This window comes from Salvelinus fontinalis, chromosome 5 (genome assembly GCF_029448725.1).
Source record: "Salvelinus fontinalis isolate EN_2023a chromosome 5, ASM2944872v1, whole genome shotgun sequence".
Lineage (NCBI taxonomy): Eukaryota > Metazoa > Chordata > Actinopteri > Salmoniformes > Salmonidae > Salvelinus > Salvelinus fontinalis.
Genome location: NC_074669.1, coordinates 19,519,556 through 19,538,253, shown reverse-complemented (window position 1 = coordinate 19,538,253; position 18,698 = coordinate 19,519,556). Strand labels below are relative to the sequence as shown.

General features: G+C 42.8%; 1 protein-coding gene across 5 annotated transcripts in view; it reads left to right on the top strand.

The window, feature by feature from the left end:
- The window catches only part of LOC129855266 (cytosolic carboxypeptidase 6-like), a 461,876-nt gene that overhangs the window by 72,488 nt on the left and 370,690 nt on the right, over positions 1-18,698 (top strand). The window contains exon 3 of one of the 5 annotated variants that reach the window (XM_055922732.1): positions 17,523-17,580. The exons of the other annotated variants lie outside the window; for them this stretch is intronic. Within the exon in view, the coding sequence (XP_055778707.1) occupies positions 17,523-17,580 (58 nt within the window). The remainder of the gene's footprint in view (positions 1-17,522; positions 17,581-18,698) is intronic. 5 annotated transcript variants of the gene reach the window in all.

The following is an 18,698-nucleotide window of genomic DNA, read 5'->3' as shown; positions in this document are numbered from 1 at the left end:
TCCCATGTGTAACTCTGTGTTGTTGTTTGTGTCGTACTGCTTTGCTTTATCTTGGCCAGGTCACAGTTTTAAATGAGATCTTGTTCTCAACGGGCCTAGCTGGTTAAATAAAGGTGAAATAAAAAAAACTCAGTCTAGGCTGTAGATAGGCCACAAGCTGGGTCTTGATTCCGAGAACATACAGCTTGGTTGAAAGGCTGGTTGTATAATGTCTGTGTTATATTACTGATCAGACTCAGCAATCCCTTTAACAAAAAGGCTATTGATTATTCAATACTCTGCCTGGTTTGAAAGCGGAGAGCCAGGCTACTGTTTCCACCCGCTTTTAGTAAACAAATCAATGCGACAGACTTAGCACAATGTCGATTCATGCTGATCAGCCCTTTCTCTGACTTTCAAGACGAGCTTAGAAAACAGGCATACATGATAAATGATATTCAACAACAAAAAAACAGATTCAGAAATAGAGAGAAGATTTGATTGTGTTCTGCTGATAATATTAAGGACTCACTCCAGCTATTTTTGAACTTTTCCTGTTGAAAAACAATATCCCACGTATAAATACAGTAATGTACACACCAGCAGAAACTCGCAGGCGGCCTTATGTCGCCCCACTTCTTGTGTAGTGTTTTCACCTTAAACGAAAACAATGGGGTTGAGCCCTAAGCCGCCTTAGGCTGGCCTTCTGGACAAGATGTGTCTTTGCTAATCCCACCTACTCGAATGTCCCTGCTGCCCAAGCATCATTCTCTGTTCTTGGATCTGATTCAACACGACCCCAAAAGAGAAAAAGACTGATCATGACCAATCCATGAACCGAATAAGCATGATTCATTTTGAAAGGTGGAAGAGGGATGCCTGCTAGCTGCTAACCTTAGTGTGTTCAATATTCAAGTTAGCTAATAAGGCTATTTAGCTAGCTAACATCTTCTGTATTCTGACTGTTTTGTACTCAAAGGAATCTAATGATAGCATCATGTAGCTGAACTGCATAAACCCCAATGCCTTTATTTCAACCAGCTAACATTAAGCTAGCTAAAGCTAGATATGCAGATTGTTGACATGAAAGTGTGTTTCGTTTGTAGATGATCATGCTAGCTAACTAGGTGGTTGACAGCCCAGGACCAACCCCCCCAAAAAATGACTTATAGGGTGGCAAGTAGCCTAGCGGTTAAGAGCTTTGGGCCAGTAACTGAAAGGCTGCTCCTGTACTGCTAATGTACTTCTCGTCCATCAGTATTATGTTATCAAATCAAAATCAAAATGTATTTGGTATATGTACAGGATACAGTGTGAAGTATACGGGAATATGACATTGCATTGTACTGTGTACTTTTGAAGTACAATTTGTTTAATGTTTTCCCAATGTCAACCTATAATGCACATGACAGCTTGGACCTGTTGGATGGAGGAAACAAAGTCAGTCATAGATGATGACGAACATCCTAACCCTTCAGCTGCACTATATGCGTCGCCAACAGCAGTTTTCATGTGACGTTCTACCTGCTACACCAGAAACCAAACAATCAACTTTATTTCTCATTATTTCAATTCACAAGATAGAATGAACTTACACATCAGCCATTGAGAATGTAACCTCTGTTAAGGATGCATTGCGGTCATACCGGCTCTGATGGCCTCCTAGTAGGGGGTGAAAGGTGGGAACCAGGAGCAGCACATAACAGTTTGTGGCCTGGACGCGTGGGACCTGGCAACAGGGTCGTCATTCCAAGCTGCTGAGTGTGGCGAGTACTGTCCTCCCATTATCCGCTGCGGCACCATGTAGGCTTTTTTCCTGGGTGCTGGTAGCTAGCTGTATATGGCCTGCCATGTATGTGTGTTTTATTTAAGTGTAGAATTGTAATTGTCCCATTTTTATTTATTTATTACTTTTACCTTGCAAAGTTTTTAATTGTGAATTACGTGGATTTTTACATAGAGATTTATCTGATCAGTTTTTTTTATCATGCAGTAAGTAGTCCAAGTCATCCATGGTTCTGTTAGTTTAGGGAAGCTATATCAATGTATTGAAATCACTTATTAGTGCAAGCGTTAATGGCCTTTTCATAGTATTGATTCTAACTCAATGTAATTATGTATTAATTTCTCAAGTTTCATCGGGAAAAGGTCAAATACAGTACTTGTAATGAGCTTAATGTCTGCCATTCTGTATGAACAAAAGTTTCCTACCAAGCCCTTAGCACTGATGTTCCTGGAGATAATCTTGCTTGTTTGGTAGTGGAACAGCAGGGACGAGTCTGTGGGGGTTGTTGGCACTGTGGGAAAACATAAAACAATTTGTTACTTCAATAGTACACAATACAATGTCATATTCCCTTATACACCCTACTGTATCCTTTGCATATGACAAATAAACATTGATTTTGATAACATAATATGGATGGAATGTGTTGTTGTGCTGCAACCAGTGTAACATGCTAATGCTCCATCCTATGACTTAATATGTCATGCAGATTGTAAGTAACTGACATTGGTGTCACCTCATTCCCATGTTCAGTAACTTGAAATGCTTCAAACTTGAACTAGTAGAATGGTCTAAAACATGTAATTATGACTTTTTTCAGAGGTTAATGAAATCATGCACTTGTGAAATAATGCACTTTGTAAACTAAACGTTTTACTTGACTGACCGTGCTGGATATTCATTCAGTTGTTCTTATGGGTAGTTCACACTAGGTAGGAATCAATGCTGTATATAGGCAGGCAATGTGCTGAACAGGCAAACATAGCTTACTATTTTGGTCGATTGCCAACAAAATAATTATTGAATCACAAAGCATTTCTTACCCCTCTTTCAGCGTTGACGTTTGCATAACCACAATGTATATGCAGCCTCAGGTTCCCTCGAAATCAGACTGTCTCCACCAGTATCGCCCCCTGAGAAATACATGTTTGTGTGATGTTTCTGTACCGAATTGTATAGCAAGATGCATTTTTTTAGGGTGGTCCTGGCCCAATCACCTAGCTAGCTAGCATTATCATCTGCAAACAAAACACTATCATATTGTAACGACCCGGTATTGTGTTCTGTGTTTGTGGGTGTGTTATGGTTCTCATGGCTACTAGCAGGGGTTAAATATTTCAGGACAGATGGAAAGGTTGGGGGGGTATGATGGGTAATCCCGCGGGATTTGGAAATGCATAAAGAGGGATGAGTGTCTCATATCGCTCTCTTCTGTTCGGGCCTTGATCTGTTCCTATGAGAGTGACCTTAACTCGACATGTATAATTGTGTACGTTCGGCATTAGCGGCGTGGGCTGTGGCCTGAACAATAGCCCAGTTTAGGAATAAACCTGTGTTCTGACCTGTACACCTGGAGTCCGTCTCTTTTCTCTTTAATGACCCAGCCGGGTCATTACATTGGTGTCAGAAGTGCTTTCGAACTAAGGGATCGAGACTAGGCGAGTTAGCTGTTCAGTATAGGCCGGGTTGGCTTTAGCGTGACTCGCATCTACGGTCATGATGCCTGGGGCGAGGCGGAAAATTAAGGAAGAGTTGGACAAAGTGTCCGTTGTGAGCTCGGGGGTACCCGGTCGGGAGGGTCAGGCGGCGACTGCCGTGGAGGGGCTTGAGAGCCACTTGGCGGGAGTTAAATTGTCAGTCAGCAAGATGGCAGAACTGGCGGGTTTTCCTTCACATCGCTCGAGAGCAGACGTCACGGCGACGGGGATATCGACGTCACCGGGTGCGGAAATGGCTGGGCCTGCTTATGTAAACAGAGATGGCGGCGACCTATTGCCATTAGCCACGGTAGCGGCTAAACTACCAAAGTTCAATGGACAAGGTAAATGGGAAGTTTTTTTCACTCAATTCGAGTTGTTGGCTAGAGCCGGGAGGTGGTCTGACGAGACGAAAGCGTTACAGCTTGCCCTGAGCCTGGCGGAGGAGGCGTCGGAATGCCTGCTAACGCTAGCCCCGGACGATAGGGGCGACTACGGTGCGCTAGTGGAGGCGTCGCCAGGAGGAGGACGCAGAGCTGCGTCCTGTGCTGCGGTGGGTGGAAGAGAGAAGACGACCGCCGTGGGGGGACGTAGCCCCTCTATCACCAGTCACCAAAGGACTGTGGGCTAAATTCACAGTCCTTAGAGTGGCTGAGGGAGTGCTCCAGAGGGGGTGAAAAAAGCCAGCGACTGGAGAAATTACGTGACAGGTAGTGGTGCCCAAAAGGCTGCAGGGGAGCGTGTTACAGCAGCTTCATGGGGGAGTAGGCGCAGGGCATTTTGGGGTCTCCAAAATGTTAAAGCGCATGCGTAAAGGCTTCTATTGGGCCAGGCACAGGAGGGATGTTGAGGACTTTTGTAGGCAGTGCGATGAGTGTGCTGCTAAAAAAGGACCTCCAGGTCAGTCACACGCCCTCCTACAACAATTCCCAGTAGGGGAGCCCATGGAGAGACTGGGGGTAGACATAGTAGGGCCGTTTCCAACCACAGACAGCGGTAACAGGTGGATTCTAACCGCTATTGACTACTTCACCAAGTGGCCGGAGGCTTACGCTCTCCCAGACCAGGAGGCGGGGACAGTAGCTGATGCGTTGGTGGGGGGAATAATCAGTCGGTTCGGGGTGCCACAGTCTATTCACAGCGACCAGGGGAGAAACTTCGAGTCACGGGTGTTCACAGAGTTGTGTAGACGGTTAGGCGCGGAGAAGACGCGCACTACTCCGCTTCACCCCCAGAGTGATGGGCTGGTGGAAAGATTCAACAGAACATTAGCACAGCAGCTGGCCATCGTTACCTCAAAACACCAGAGAGATTGGGACACCCACTTACCGTTTATTCTTATGGCGTGTAGGTCGGCTGTTCAAGAATCGACTGCGTGCTCCCCAGCACTACTAATGTTAGGTCGTGAGTTGCGCACCCCAGCCGAACTGACGTTTGGCCACCCTCCTGATAGTGGCGACCGGGTTTTGCCTGGCCCGGACTATGTGTGTCGTCTGCAGAACCGGTTAGAAGCGGCTCACACCTTCGCAAGAGAGCAACTCGAGAACGCAGGGGTGCGCCAAAAGCGCCACTACGACTCGCGCGCTAGGGGGAGGCACTTTGGAGCGGGAGACTGTGTGTGGCTTCACAACCCCACGCGCAAGAAGGGGCGGTGCCCAAAGCTGGACAGTGCATGGGTGGGGCCGTGTCTGGTGATAGAGAGAGTGGGGGAGGTGACGTACCGGGTGGAGGTCCCTCCACGGAGCAGGAAGGTGGTGGTCCACCGGGATCGATTGGCACCCTACAGAGGGAGGAAAACGGTAGGGAATGGGAGTGAGGTCTCTGATGTGAGCCCACGGGAACAGTCTAACGAGGAGACTCTAGCGCAACCTGAGCCTGGGGAGGGGGCTGCTTCTTCGGAGGGCGCTGGAAATGACATTGGGGCAGAGGAGTGTTCTGGGGGTTCACCGGGGAGAGTCACGGGGAGGCCCAAGAGACTGATGCGACCTCCGGGTCGTTTTAAGGATTTTGTTGTGTAAGCCTAGGGGCTAGGGTTTAGAAAGGGGGGGGCTATGTAACGACCCGGTATTGTGTTCTGTGTTTGTGGGTGTGTTATGGCTCTCATGGCTACTAGCAGGGGTTAAATATGTCAGGACAGATGGAAAGGTTGGGGGGGTATGATGGGTAATCCCGCGGGATTTGGAAATGCATAAAGAGGGATGAGTGTCTCATATCTCTCTCTTCTGTTCGGGCCTTGATCTGTTCCTATGAGAGTGACCTTAACTCGACATGTATAATTGTGTACGTTCGGCATTAGCGGCGTGGGCTGTGGCCTGAACAATAGCCCAGTTTAGGAATAAACCTGTGTTCTGACCTGTACACCTGGAGTCCGTCTCTTTTCTCTTTAATGACCCAGCCGGGTCATTACAATATCAACAATCTGCATAGCTAGCTAACCAGAGTTAGTTAAAATAAAGGTATTGGTCATCTTGTGGGTTTTATGAAGTGTAGCTACATGATGCTATTAGATTCATTTGAGTACAAAACAGTCAGAATACAGAAGATGTTAGCAAGCTAGCTAGCTAAGTAGCCTTGTTAGCTAGCTTGAACATTGAACACACAAAGGTTAGCAGCTAACGTAGCTAGCAGGCAAAACGCAAACCCACACTTTCCTACAATTAATTCCAATGTTTATCCGGTTTATGGATTGGTCATGAGCAGTCTTTTTCTCACTACTTTTTCTCTTTTGGGGTCGAGTTGATTCAGATCCAAGAACCGAGAATGATTCTTGTTGGCTTCTTCTGCTCTTTTTGTTTCTGGCGGCTGTAACATTACGTTGCAAGTGACTTTCACTTCCAGCTCCAGGGCAGCAGGGTCATTCAAATAGGCGGGATTGGCACAAAGACACATCTAGCCCAGAAGGCCAGCCCAAGGGCTCAACCCCCTTGTTTTCATTCAAAGTGAAAACACTACACAAGAAGTGGGGCGACATACAATTGCCCAAGACCTAAGGATTTCTGCGTTAAGGGATTTTTATTTTTTCAAAATAGTGTTTAGTCCAAAGTGCAAACTTCATGGAGTAGGTCATTCAAGAAGTTGGTCTGATGTCATTGGCCTCTCCCGTGCTTCAGAAGCAATAGAGAACAAAATAGGAAAGAACCACCCCCCACAAACACACTTTTGCCATGCCAGATGACCCTTGGACCACCTACTGAGATGTGCCTTTTCTTAAAGTGCAACTGAACCAAAAAAGTAACTTTGAACTTTTGAATACAGACCCACTAGTTGATGCTCATTTATTTAAAACCCTCTTAGGCCTCACTCTCCCCCTATCTGAGATACTTACTGTAGCCCTCATCCTCCACATACAACATCTGTTCTGCCAGTCACATCTGTTAAAGGTCGCAAAAGCACACATCCCTGGGTCGCTCCTCTTTTCAGTTCGCTGCAGCTAGCGACTGGAACAAGCTGCAAAAAACACTCAAACTGGACAGTTTTATTTCCATCTCTTCATTCAGGCTGTATCACAACCGGCCTTGATTGGGAGTCCCATAGGGAGGCGCACAGTTGGCCCAGCGTTGTCCAGGTTAGGGTTTGGCCGTCATTGTCATTGTAAATCACAATTTGACTTGCCTAGTTAAATAAAGGTTAAATAAAAAAATACTTACAAATAAAATGCAAAGACTCAATCATGGACATTCTTACTGACCGTTGTGGCTGCTTCGTGTGATGTATTGTTGTCTCTATCTTCTTGCCTTTGTGCTATTGTCTGTGCCCATTAATGTTTGTACCATGTTTTGTGCTGCTGCCATGTTGTGTAGCTACCATGCGTTTCTGCCATGCTATGTTGTTGTCTTAGGTATATTTACAGTATATAGTGTTGTGGTGTCTCTCTTGTCGTAATGTGTGTTTTGTCCTATATTAAAATGTTTTATCCCAGCAGGAGGCCTTTTTCTTTTTGGCAGGCCGTCATTGTAAATAAGATTTAGTTCTTAAATGACTTGCCTAGTTAAATAAATGTTAAGTAAAAATACATAAATAAATGTGGCATCGATATGAGTCAGAAACATTTATTCTAGTGTCAAAATGTACTATAAAGTGTAAATAACTTTAATAACTTTAAAATAATAATTTTGGTCATAAGGTCAGTCTCGTCCAAAACTGAGATTTGCGAGATAATTAGGAAAAAATTGTATGTCACAGAATGTAGGTTAGGCATACCTTAACAGGTTTCCTTGGGTTGTGTTTATTTCAATCCTCCGCACAGCTGCACGGGACCCGATCGTAATGCCCATGGTCAATTTGGTTTGACATTCAATATCCCTATGGGGATAGTTAAGGACCGTCTGTATATTATGTACTTGGGACAATATGAAAAAATGTTAGCTCCAAATTTCAATGACTTAAAAATCTCAAACCAACTATCAATTGTAGAAATGTAAATATTGAAAACATTGAATGAGACTTCAAGGTATGCAAAATGAAAATATTATCCAATTTACATTTTTTGACGGACCCTAACTATCTCCACAGATAGGATATCCAAAGACAAACCAACTTTGCCTCGGTCGCACACCGACCGACTGACGCTAATTGGCGAAAGAAGTTGGCTAGCTTACTAGCTAGTCTAGGCTATTTCCAGACACAAGGTTAGACTATTTTACTAAGTTATCTAGAAGGGTGAGTGACTAAGTGTGTACTGTTTTTTGAAAGTACAAGCGCTTCACACGTTCGAACACACACACAAGAGCCACCCAGGTCTACGCATGCCTCCAAAACCCAAATCTCATTCATTCCTAATGAGGAGTATTGAAACAAGGCTGAATCAGGAAGTTTAGCCCCACTTTAAGTAAATCAGTTGATGAGCTGAAATGAAAAATGGAGTAGGACTTTAACTTTATTGCAGATTTTGTTGTCTTATCTGGATGTTTATTTAAAACATATTGTTGTTTCCTCATGCACCCAACTGTGGGAACCTCGTATGATGGATTTATGCTATAATAACACAGCTCTGTTTGTCGCTGTAATCCAATTACTTTAGCAAGTTACATAGTAATTCGGTACTGTGGTAATTATGAACTGAGTTGTGAACCGCCTGTAACGGAATGGAATTAGCTCGGTAAAGAAGAGTAATATGATTGGGAATACAGAACATCAATACAGTTCTGCTCATCTAAACAATATGTATGCTGAATGAATCTCTATCTTGAGGGATTCACCTTAATTCAATCTGGTGAAGCTAACATACTCTTTGTCCTCTTCACTGTGTTGACAACAGTTTCATCTTGATTTGAGTTGCCAGGCATCCCCCTCTGTAGAATCCATCAGCTAAGTTGTTTGATTAAATCCCAAGCAGGCAGTGTGGGCAGTGTATGAAGGATACTGGGTTCCCGAGTGGCGCGGCGGTCTAAGTCACTGCATCTCAGTGCAAGAGGTGTCACTACAGTCCCTGGTTCGAATCCAGGCTGTATCACATCCGGCAGTCATTGGGAATATTTGTATTTGTATTTATTATGAATCCCATCCGGGTTTGGCCATCATTGTAAATAAGAATTTGTTCTTAACTGACTTGCCTAGTTAAATAAAGGTTAAAAAAAATAAAAATACATATGCCTACAGTTGAAGTTGGAATTTTACATACACTTAGGTTGGAGTCATTAAAACTAGTTTTTTAACCACAGTTTTGTCAAGTCGGTTAGGACATCTTTGTGCATGACACAAGTCATTTTTCCAACAATTCTTTACAGACAGATTATTTCACTGTATCACAATTCCAGTGGGTCAGAAGTTTATATACGTTAAGTTGACTGTGCCTTCAAACAGCTTATGGCTTTAGAAGTTTCTGATAGGCTAATTGATATAATTTCAGTCATTTGGAGGTGTACCTGTGGATGTATTTCAAGGCCTATCTATCAGTGCCTCTGCTTGACATGGGAAAATCAAAAGAAATCAGACAATTTTTTTTTAAAGACCTCCACAAGTCTGGTTCATCCAGCAATTTCCAAACGCCTGAAGGTACCACGTTCATCTGTACAAACAATAGTACGTAAGTATAAACACCACACAGCCGTCATACCGCTCAGGAAGGAGACGCGTTCTGTCTCCTAGAGATGAACATACTTTGGTGCGAAAAGTGCAAATCAATCCCAGAACAACAGCAAAGGACCTTGTGAAGATGCTGGAGGAAATGGGTACAAAAGTGTGTATATATATCCACAGTAAAACGAGTCGTATATCAACATAACCTGAAAGGCCTCTCAGCAAGGAAGAAGCCACTGCTCCAAAACCGCCATAAAAAAGCCAGACTACGGTTTGCAACTGCACATGGGGACAAAGATCGTACTTTTTGGAGAAATTAATGAAATGATGAAACAAATATAGAACTGTTTGGCCATAATGACCATCGTTGTGTTTGGAGGAAAACAGGGGAGGCTTGCAAGCCAAAAAACACCATCCCAAACGTGAAGCACAGGGGTGGCAGCATCATGTTTTGGGGGGTGCTTTGCTGCAGGAGGGACTGGTGCACTTAACAAAATAGATGGCAAATGGGTCTTCCAATTGGACAATGACCCCAAGCATACTTCCAAAGTTGTTGCAAAATGGCCAAAGGACAACAGTCAAGGTATTGGAGTGGCCATCACAAAGCCCTGACCTCAATCCTGTAGACAGAACTGAAAAAGTGTGTGTGTGTGCAAGGAGGCCCACAAACCTGACTCAGTTACACCAGCTCTGTCAGGAGGAACGGGCCAAAATTCACCCAACTTATTCCTGGAAGCTTGTGGAAGGCTACCTGAAACGTTTGACCCAAGTTAAACAATTTAAAGGCAATGCTACCAAATACTAATTGAGTGTATGTAAACTTCTGACCCACTGGCAATGTGATGAAAGAAATAAAAGCTGAAATAACTCATGCTCTACTATTATTCTGACATTTCACATTTTTAAAATAAACTGGTGATCCTAACTGACCTACAACAGGGAATTTTTACAAGTATTAAATGTCAAGAATTGTGAAAAACTGAGTTTAAATGTATTTGGCTAAGGTGTATGTAAACTTCCGGCTTCTATTGTATTGCATGGTAGCTTGCTGAGGTTCTCTCAAATAGTGACAGAAAGCCTCCCAGGCTCTGTCGCAGCCGGCCACGACCTGGAGACCAATGGGGCGGCGCACAATTGGCCAAGCGTCGCCCGGGTTAGGGGAGGGTTTACCCGGCAGGGATGTCCTTGTCCCATCGCGCTCTAGCGACTCCTGTGGCGGGCCGGGCGTATGCACGCTGACACTGTCGCCAGGTGTACAGTGTTTCCTCCGACACATTAGTGTGGCTGGCTTCCGGGTCAAGAAGCAGTGCGACTTGGTTGGGTCGTGTTTTGGAGTAGCTTGGAGGACTCACGGCTCTCGATCTTCGCTTCTCCTGAATCCGTATGGGAGTTGCAGCGATGAGACAAGACTAACTACCAATTGGATACCACGAAATTGGGGAGAAAAGGGGTAAAATAAAAAAATGGTGACAGAAAATGCATGAATGGCTAGTTACAGTCATGACAAATTCAGCCCCGCCAATGAAATGTAGCTTATGTACAGGGGTTAAATTGGGCCGGGGCCGAGACCCTGCACCTATGATCCAAATGAGAGCCAGGCCGTCTACTTGCACCAACTTAAAAAAGAATAGAGTGAAATATCTATTAAGTCTACAAGGATGGCTCCACTACTTATGATCTATTGCTTATCAATAATACATTTGGTAACTTCTATAAATCTTTTATACTTCTCAATATACAGGAGCGACTGACGAAATCACAACATTTCTGAATAAGATCACTTTACCCACTATATCGGAAGAGCCTAGATTGAATGCCCCCTTTACTTCTGAAGAGGTTTGGGAAGCTATTAAGGCAATGCCCTCTGGAAAACCAACTGGTCTAGATGGCTAAGAAGTTTCGGCCTGAAATATGGCATATCTTTATGCCTGTTCTTAATGATATATTTGAAAGAAAATTGACTAAATGAGCTTGTTACTAAAAAAAACACAAAAATCCATTAGAGTGCTCTAAGTTTAGACCAATCTGCTTTAAGTAAGATGCACTTTGAATAACATAAACATTCTTGGCAGGAATAAAGACGCCACACTCATTGTCTCTCTCGATGCCGAAAAGGCTTTGTGTAACGGCTGTTGGAAGGGGAGGACCAAGGTGCAGCGTGGTACGTGTCCATATTTATTAAATGAACAATAAAATAACAAAAATAACAAAGATAACGACCGAAACAGTTCTGGCTGGTGCAGACACACAAAACAACTACCCACAAACACCAGGTGGGAAAAGGCTACCTAAGTATGGTTCTCAATCAGAGACAACGATCGACAGCTGCCTCTGATTGGGAACCATACCAGGCCAAACACATAGAAATAGAAAACATAGAATGTCCACCCCAACTCACGCCTTGACCAAACCAAAATAGAGACATAAAAAAGGAACTAAGGTCAGGGCGTGACACTTTGGACAGAGTTGAGGGAGAATTCTTGTTCGCTGCACTAGAAAAGGTGAATCTGGGTTACCATTTTATTAATTTAGTAAAATTACTGTACTCTGATCCATCATCAACAGTTAACACAAATGGTAACCTATCAGAAAGATTTTCTACCGGTAGGGGTTGTCGCCAACGCTGTCCTCTGTTGCCTGGACTGTTCTCATTGGTCATAGAACCATGGCTGAGGCAATAAGGACATGAGGCATTTTCGTGAGAGATGAAGAACATAGAATCTCATTTGCTTATGATTTGCTTTTATACATATCCACACTAGGGATGGGCACGGTTATTCAACTATCCGAATGGACGTTAGTATTAGAATATTGTGAGAGTATTAATTTAAGGAAAATAATATCATAGGCCTATTTTAACAATGAAAAGGCTTTGTCTCAATAAAAAAAAATGTATGTGAAATTACTACACACAAGGATACATCATGACATTTGAAATTCTTAATTTTATAAAACAAACTTTTGAATGTAGTTTGTATGACATGTGCCCCATAAAAATACATACCATGCGTGTAGTTTGTTTTAGAAATGCACAATATATATCGGTGAAGATATCGGAATAGGACGATATTAGCTAAAAATGCCAACATCGGTATCGGCCCGATGTCTAGTTTAACGCCGATGTTAAAAACCGATGTCAAAGCTACCATGCATACCTATATAACGTAGGTACAGGACGTAATGATGCCACGTAAAATTTTGCTCTACATGTGCAACACAGCATTCCTAACCTAGCCCACAATGTCTGCTGTGTGGCTTGAGCAGTCAACAAGTCGAGCAGTCATTTGAATTAGTAAGAACATTTCAGCAAGACAACTCAAAGTCGAAATCCATTTAAGCCAAGATAATGGAAGTCATTGCCCTTGACAATCAATCGTTCTCTGTCGTGGGTGATGTTGGCTTTCAGCGACTGGTCGAGCACCGGTACACCCTACCAAGTGCGCTATTTTTCAGATGATGTCCTACTGGCCACGAACGATGTGTTTACAATACCGCTTTCGTAATAAAGCATAATTTTTTCAACTGCAACTTCTGGGGTAGCTAGCTTTAGCTAGGTACCTAGCTAGCACCAATACAACCAGTCTGAAAACAATGACCAGTAGAAACTGCAGTCATTTTCATTATTCTTAGCAATGATTTAAGAATCCTTCTGAGTAAGTATTAGCTAGGTTTCTTGTTCACCTATTGAAATTGAACTTCAGTTCAGGAAAATAAATAGCTAGCCAGCTATTTAACCCTGTTGCCCAAAGCTAACGTTTTAAGCAGCCAGCTAGCTTTATCTGGCTTGTGAGGCTCGACCGGACCGGGTTATGTGTTGTGAAGCTAGCCACAATAAGGATTAGGCACAATAGTGGAATTTGCGCTTTGCTTTCAAAATAAAAGTGTCATTGACAGTGACGCAAATGAATACAAATAGTAGAATTATGCCATACCTTTATTTTAAAGGCTAACCGCAAAGTCCACTATTGTGGGTGATCCTTATTGTGGCTAGCTTCACATAGATGGGTCCGACCACCATTAATCAAATAAGAACTGTCTTATAAATTAGGGTTATTTTAGATGACACCTAGATTTATAGTTAGCTAACTATATAGCTACTGAAACAAATGTCGTTTTGCTATGTTTTGGGGGAAGAACTACACCGTTTGCATCCATATAGCTAGCTAGCTTTTTTTTAATGACCAGCACTTTACCAGCATCATATCATACGTACCGATAATTGTTGTGACATAAAATACGAGTGATAGTGTAATCAATGTGTAATAACTACGTAAAAAATTAATGAATGCGTTAAATTATTATTTGACACGCAGTCGTATACAGGTCCTGATTGGTCAAATAGTGATCCATGAGATGTTTCTACAGCTTGATTGGAGCTTGATTGGAGTCCACCTGCGGTAAATTCAATTGTTTGGACATGATTTGGAAAGGCACATACCTATCTTTATAAGGTCCCACAGTTGACAGTGCATGTCAGAGCAAAAACCAAGCCATGAGGTCGAAGGAATTGTCCGTAGAGCCCCCGAGACAGGATTGTGTCGAGGCACAGATCTGGGAAAGTGTACCAACTCATTTCTGCAGTATTGAAGGTCCCCAAGAACACAGTGGCCTCCATAATTCTTATATGGAAGAAGTTTGGAACCACCAAGACTCTTCCAAGAGCTGTCCGCCCGGCCAAACTGAACAATCGGGGGAGAAGGGCATTGGTCAGGAGGGTGACCAAGAACCCGATGGTCACTCTGACAGAGCTCCAGAGTTCCTCTGTGGAGATCGGAGAACCTTCCAGAAAGTCAACCAGCTCTACAGCACTCCACCAATCAGGCCTTTATGGTAGAGTGGCCAGACGGAAGCCTCCTCAGTAAAAGGCACATGACAGCCCGATTGGAGTTTGCCAAAAGGCACCTAAAGGACTCTCAGACCATGAGAAACCAGATTCTCTGGTCTGATGAAACCAAGATTGAACTCTTAGGCCTGAATGCCAAGCGTCATGTCTGGAGGGAACCTGGCACCATCCCTACGGTGAAGCATGGTGATGGCAGCATCATGCTGTGGGGATGTTTTTCAGCGGCAGGCACTGCGAGGCTAGTCAGGATCGAGGGAAAATGAACGGAGAAAAGTACAGAGAGATCCTTTATGATAACCTGCTCCAGAGCACTCAGGACCTCAGACTAGGGTGAAGGTTCACCTTCCGACAGGACAGCTACCCTAAGCACACTGCCAAGACAACGCAGGAGTGGCTTCGGGAAAAGTCTGAATGTTCTTTATTGGCCCAGCCAGAGCCCGGACTTGAACCCGATCGAACATCTCTGGAGCGACCTGAAAATAGCTTTGCAGTGATGCTCCCGCTCTAACCTGACAGAGCTTGAGAGGATCTGCAGAGAGGAATGGGAGAAACTCCTCAAATACAGGTGTGCCAAGCTTGTAGCTTCATAGCCAAGAAGAATCAAGGCTGTAATCGCTGCCAAAAGTGCTTCTGAGTAAATGGTCTGAAAACTTATGTAAATGTAATGTTTCAGTTTTTTATTTGCAATACATTTGCAATAATATCTAAAAAACATTTTTTCCTTGGTCATTATCATATATTGTGTGTAGATTGAGGGGGGGGGACTATTTAATCCATTTTAGAATAAGGTTGTAACGTAACAAAATGTGGAAAAAGTGAAGATGTCCGAATACTTTCTGAATGTACATTATCAGTGAAAGGTTTGGACACACCTACTCACTCAAGGGTTTCTCTTTATTTTTACTATCTTCTGCATCGTATAATAATAGTGAAGACATCAAGCTGTCAAGGCGAAGGGTGGCTACTTTGAAGAATCTAAAATATATTTAGATTTCTTTAACACTTTTTTGGTTACTACATGATTCCATGTGTTATTTCGGAATTTTGATATCTTCACTATTATTCTACAATGTAGAAAATAGTGAAAATATAGAAAAAAGCAACTTTCAATGTGGCACCGTCATACAGTAGGATGCCACCTTTCCAACAAGTAAGTTCCTCAGATTTCTGTCCTGCCAGAGCTGCCCCGGTCAACTTTTATTGCAGTTATTGTGAAGTGGAAACGTCTAGGAGCCACAACGGCTCAGCTTTGAGGTGGTATGCCACACAAGCTCACAGAACGGGACCGCCGAATGCTGAAGAGCTTTACACGTCTGCTCGGTTGCAACACCCACTACTGAGTTCCAAACTACCTCTGGAAGCAACGTCACCACAATAACTGTTCGCCTGGAGCTTAATGAAATGGGTTTCCATTGCAGAGCAGCCGCACACAAGCCTAAGATCACCATGAACAATTCCAAGCGTCGGCTGTAGTGATGTAAAGCTAGCCGCCATTGGACTCTGGCGCAGTGGAAACACGTTCTCTGGAGTGATGAATCACGCTTCACCATCTGGCAGTCTGTCAGACGAATCTGTGTTTGGCGGATGCCAGGAGAATGCTACCTGCCCAAATGCATAGTGCCAACTCTAAAGTTTGGTGGAGGAGGAATAATGGTCTGGTGTTGTTTGTCATGGTTTGGGCTAGGCACCTTAGTTTCAGTGAAGGGAAATCTCAACTCTACAGCATACAATGACATTCTAGATGATTCTGTGCTTCCAAATTTGGGGAAAGCCCATTTCCTGTTTCAGCATGGTGTGGAAGAACTTGACTGGCCTGCACAGAGCCCTGACCTCAACTCAATCGAACACCTTTGGGATGAATTGGAACGCCGACTATTAGCCAGGCCTAATCGCCCAACATCAGTGCCCGACCTCACTAATGCTGTTGTGGCTGAATGGAAGCAAGTCCCCGCAGCAATTTTCCAACATCTAGTGGAAATCCTTCCTAGAAGAGTGGCTGCTGTTATAGCATCAAAGGGAGGACCAACTACATATTAATGCCCATGATTTTGGAATGAGATGTTCGATGAGCAGGTGTACACATTGGTCTTGTAGTGTATATGCAGTGGTGGAAAAAGTACCCAATTGTCATACTTGATTCAAAGTAAAGATACCTTAATACAAAATGACCCAATTAAAAGTAAAATACCACTTGATTAAAAGTTTTATACTTAAGTATCGAAAGTAAAAGTTTAAATAATTTCAAAATCCTTATATTAAGCAAACCAACCGGAACCATTTAAAACATTTTTTTTTCACGGATAGCTAGGGGCACACTCCAACAAAGCATATGTGGGATGTTCTCTTGATAAGTGTGTGAATTGAACCATGTTCCTGTCCTGCTAAGATTTCAAAATGTGACAAGTACTTTTGTGTGTCAGGGAAAATGTATGGAGTAAAAAGTACGTTATTTTCTGAAGACATGTAGTGAAGTAAAAATAAAAGTAGTTAAAAATATGGATAGTAAATGACAGATACCACAAAAACGTTTTTAATTACTGCTTTCAAGTATTTTTTACTTAAGTACTTTACACCATTGCATATCTGATATATATGGTAGCCTATCAGGGTACAAAATAAAGTGTGGAAATCCATGGCTTTACCTTTATCGCCTCTACCATCCATTTATAATCAATATCCCCATTCCGATTGGCCCGAAACGGGCTTTCAAATACTTGGGCATATACAGTATGTCACACCGGACCTTAAAGACCAGTTCTCTTCAAATGATGTGCCTTTGCTCACAAAAATTAAGCAGGATCTGGCAAACTGGTCTGTTTTATCAAACTTTTTGTTTTTGGCGTGATTAATGTAGTCCAAATGAATATCCTCCCTCAATTAAACAGTCTATTTCAAAATATTCCCTGACACATCTCAGTCCTTTTTTCAGAAAGCTAATCCCAGTATCGTTAAATATATCTGGAACAATAAAAACCTAGAATTACATTTACCAAATTAATTAAGCATAAGGACTAAGGAGGGGTCTCTTTGCCAAATGTTCAACTATATTATTAGTCTGCGCAGATAAAGCACATAATTAGTTGGTGCCTAGACAGATATGACATACTTTGGGTTGGGATGGAATCAACAGCATGTTATCCAATGATGAATTAGTTTTGAAAAAAATTATAATTCAATAATTCTGTTTCTCTGTATCTAGAATCCACTCCAGGAAGAAGCCCAGGCACCACACAGTATTGTCAGTAAGACAAAAAAAGGTAATACATGATACTCTATTGTACAGTTTGAACTACAGTTGAACTGTGTCAGCATAACATCTACATTAGGGTAGGCTTACAAGTGTACAGGTACAGAGATTACATTTAGAACAATATATAGCCTAATAGGAAGATATGGCTGTCATGACCCAATTGGTCAAATCAGATCTTCTCTAACCCACAGAAGGGAGGAGGGAACTGGGCCAGTTTGACAGCTCACACCCTGTCATAAATTAAAGGAGAGGAGATCCAGAGAGATCAGGAGACAGGTGTTTTCTCCATCTCCTTAGCTATCATACTCGAAATTTCGCTGATTTCAAAACTCGGTCCTCCAGAAAGTGGAGAGCATACACATAACGTTAGATAGCGAGCCAGCCAGCTAACGTTAGCTAGCTAACAGTACACTTTAGCTTGACATTAGGCTTATGCAGTTTTACTACGCAATACGTTCAAAAAAGCTGCGTTAGAGAGGATTACCTAGACATGCTGACCAGCTCATATAGACAGAAGCGTGCCTTATTGTAGACCAATCCAAACTCATCTCTCGGCATGTCCAGCCCACTCATTATCTCAGCCAATCAATGGCTAGTGGGAAGGTTGCTGACTTTTTCTGTGGCTAAACCAACTAGGTTTGTAATTTAACAATTGTATTCGTATTTACAGATGACATACAAGTTTGTTATTAAGGCACATGAAAGTTCACATGTTCGAGAAGGTATTTCTGCCAAAAAACACATTTTTATAAAATAAAAAGTTTACATTCAAATGGCTCTCCTGTGAAGTAGTGACCCGCGACATACGCCTAGTTTCCTGAAACATATGGTTGAATTTCACCATGTAGCAAATAGAACATGAAAAATGCTCCATAGTCAAATTCGTGTTGATGAAAGAAATCACTTTAAGCCATTGCGGTCTGGTTAGTTCTTTCAGTTTTGCACAAATTATTTATTTTGTTAGTGTCCGCCTCCCTTTCAAAAAAGCCCACCTTGGGGGAGTGACAGGGCCAGAGCATGAAGCACTGCCCCACACAAGTTGTAATCTTTCAGAAACTGGAAAATATGTGTCACCTTGTATAATTAGCAATGAATCTGCCGATAGGAACATCGCTGGAAGACATC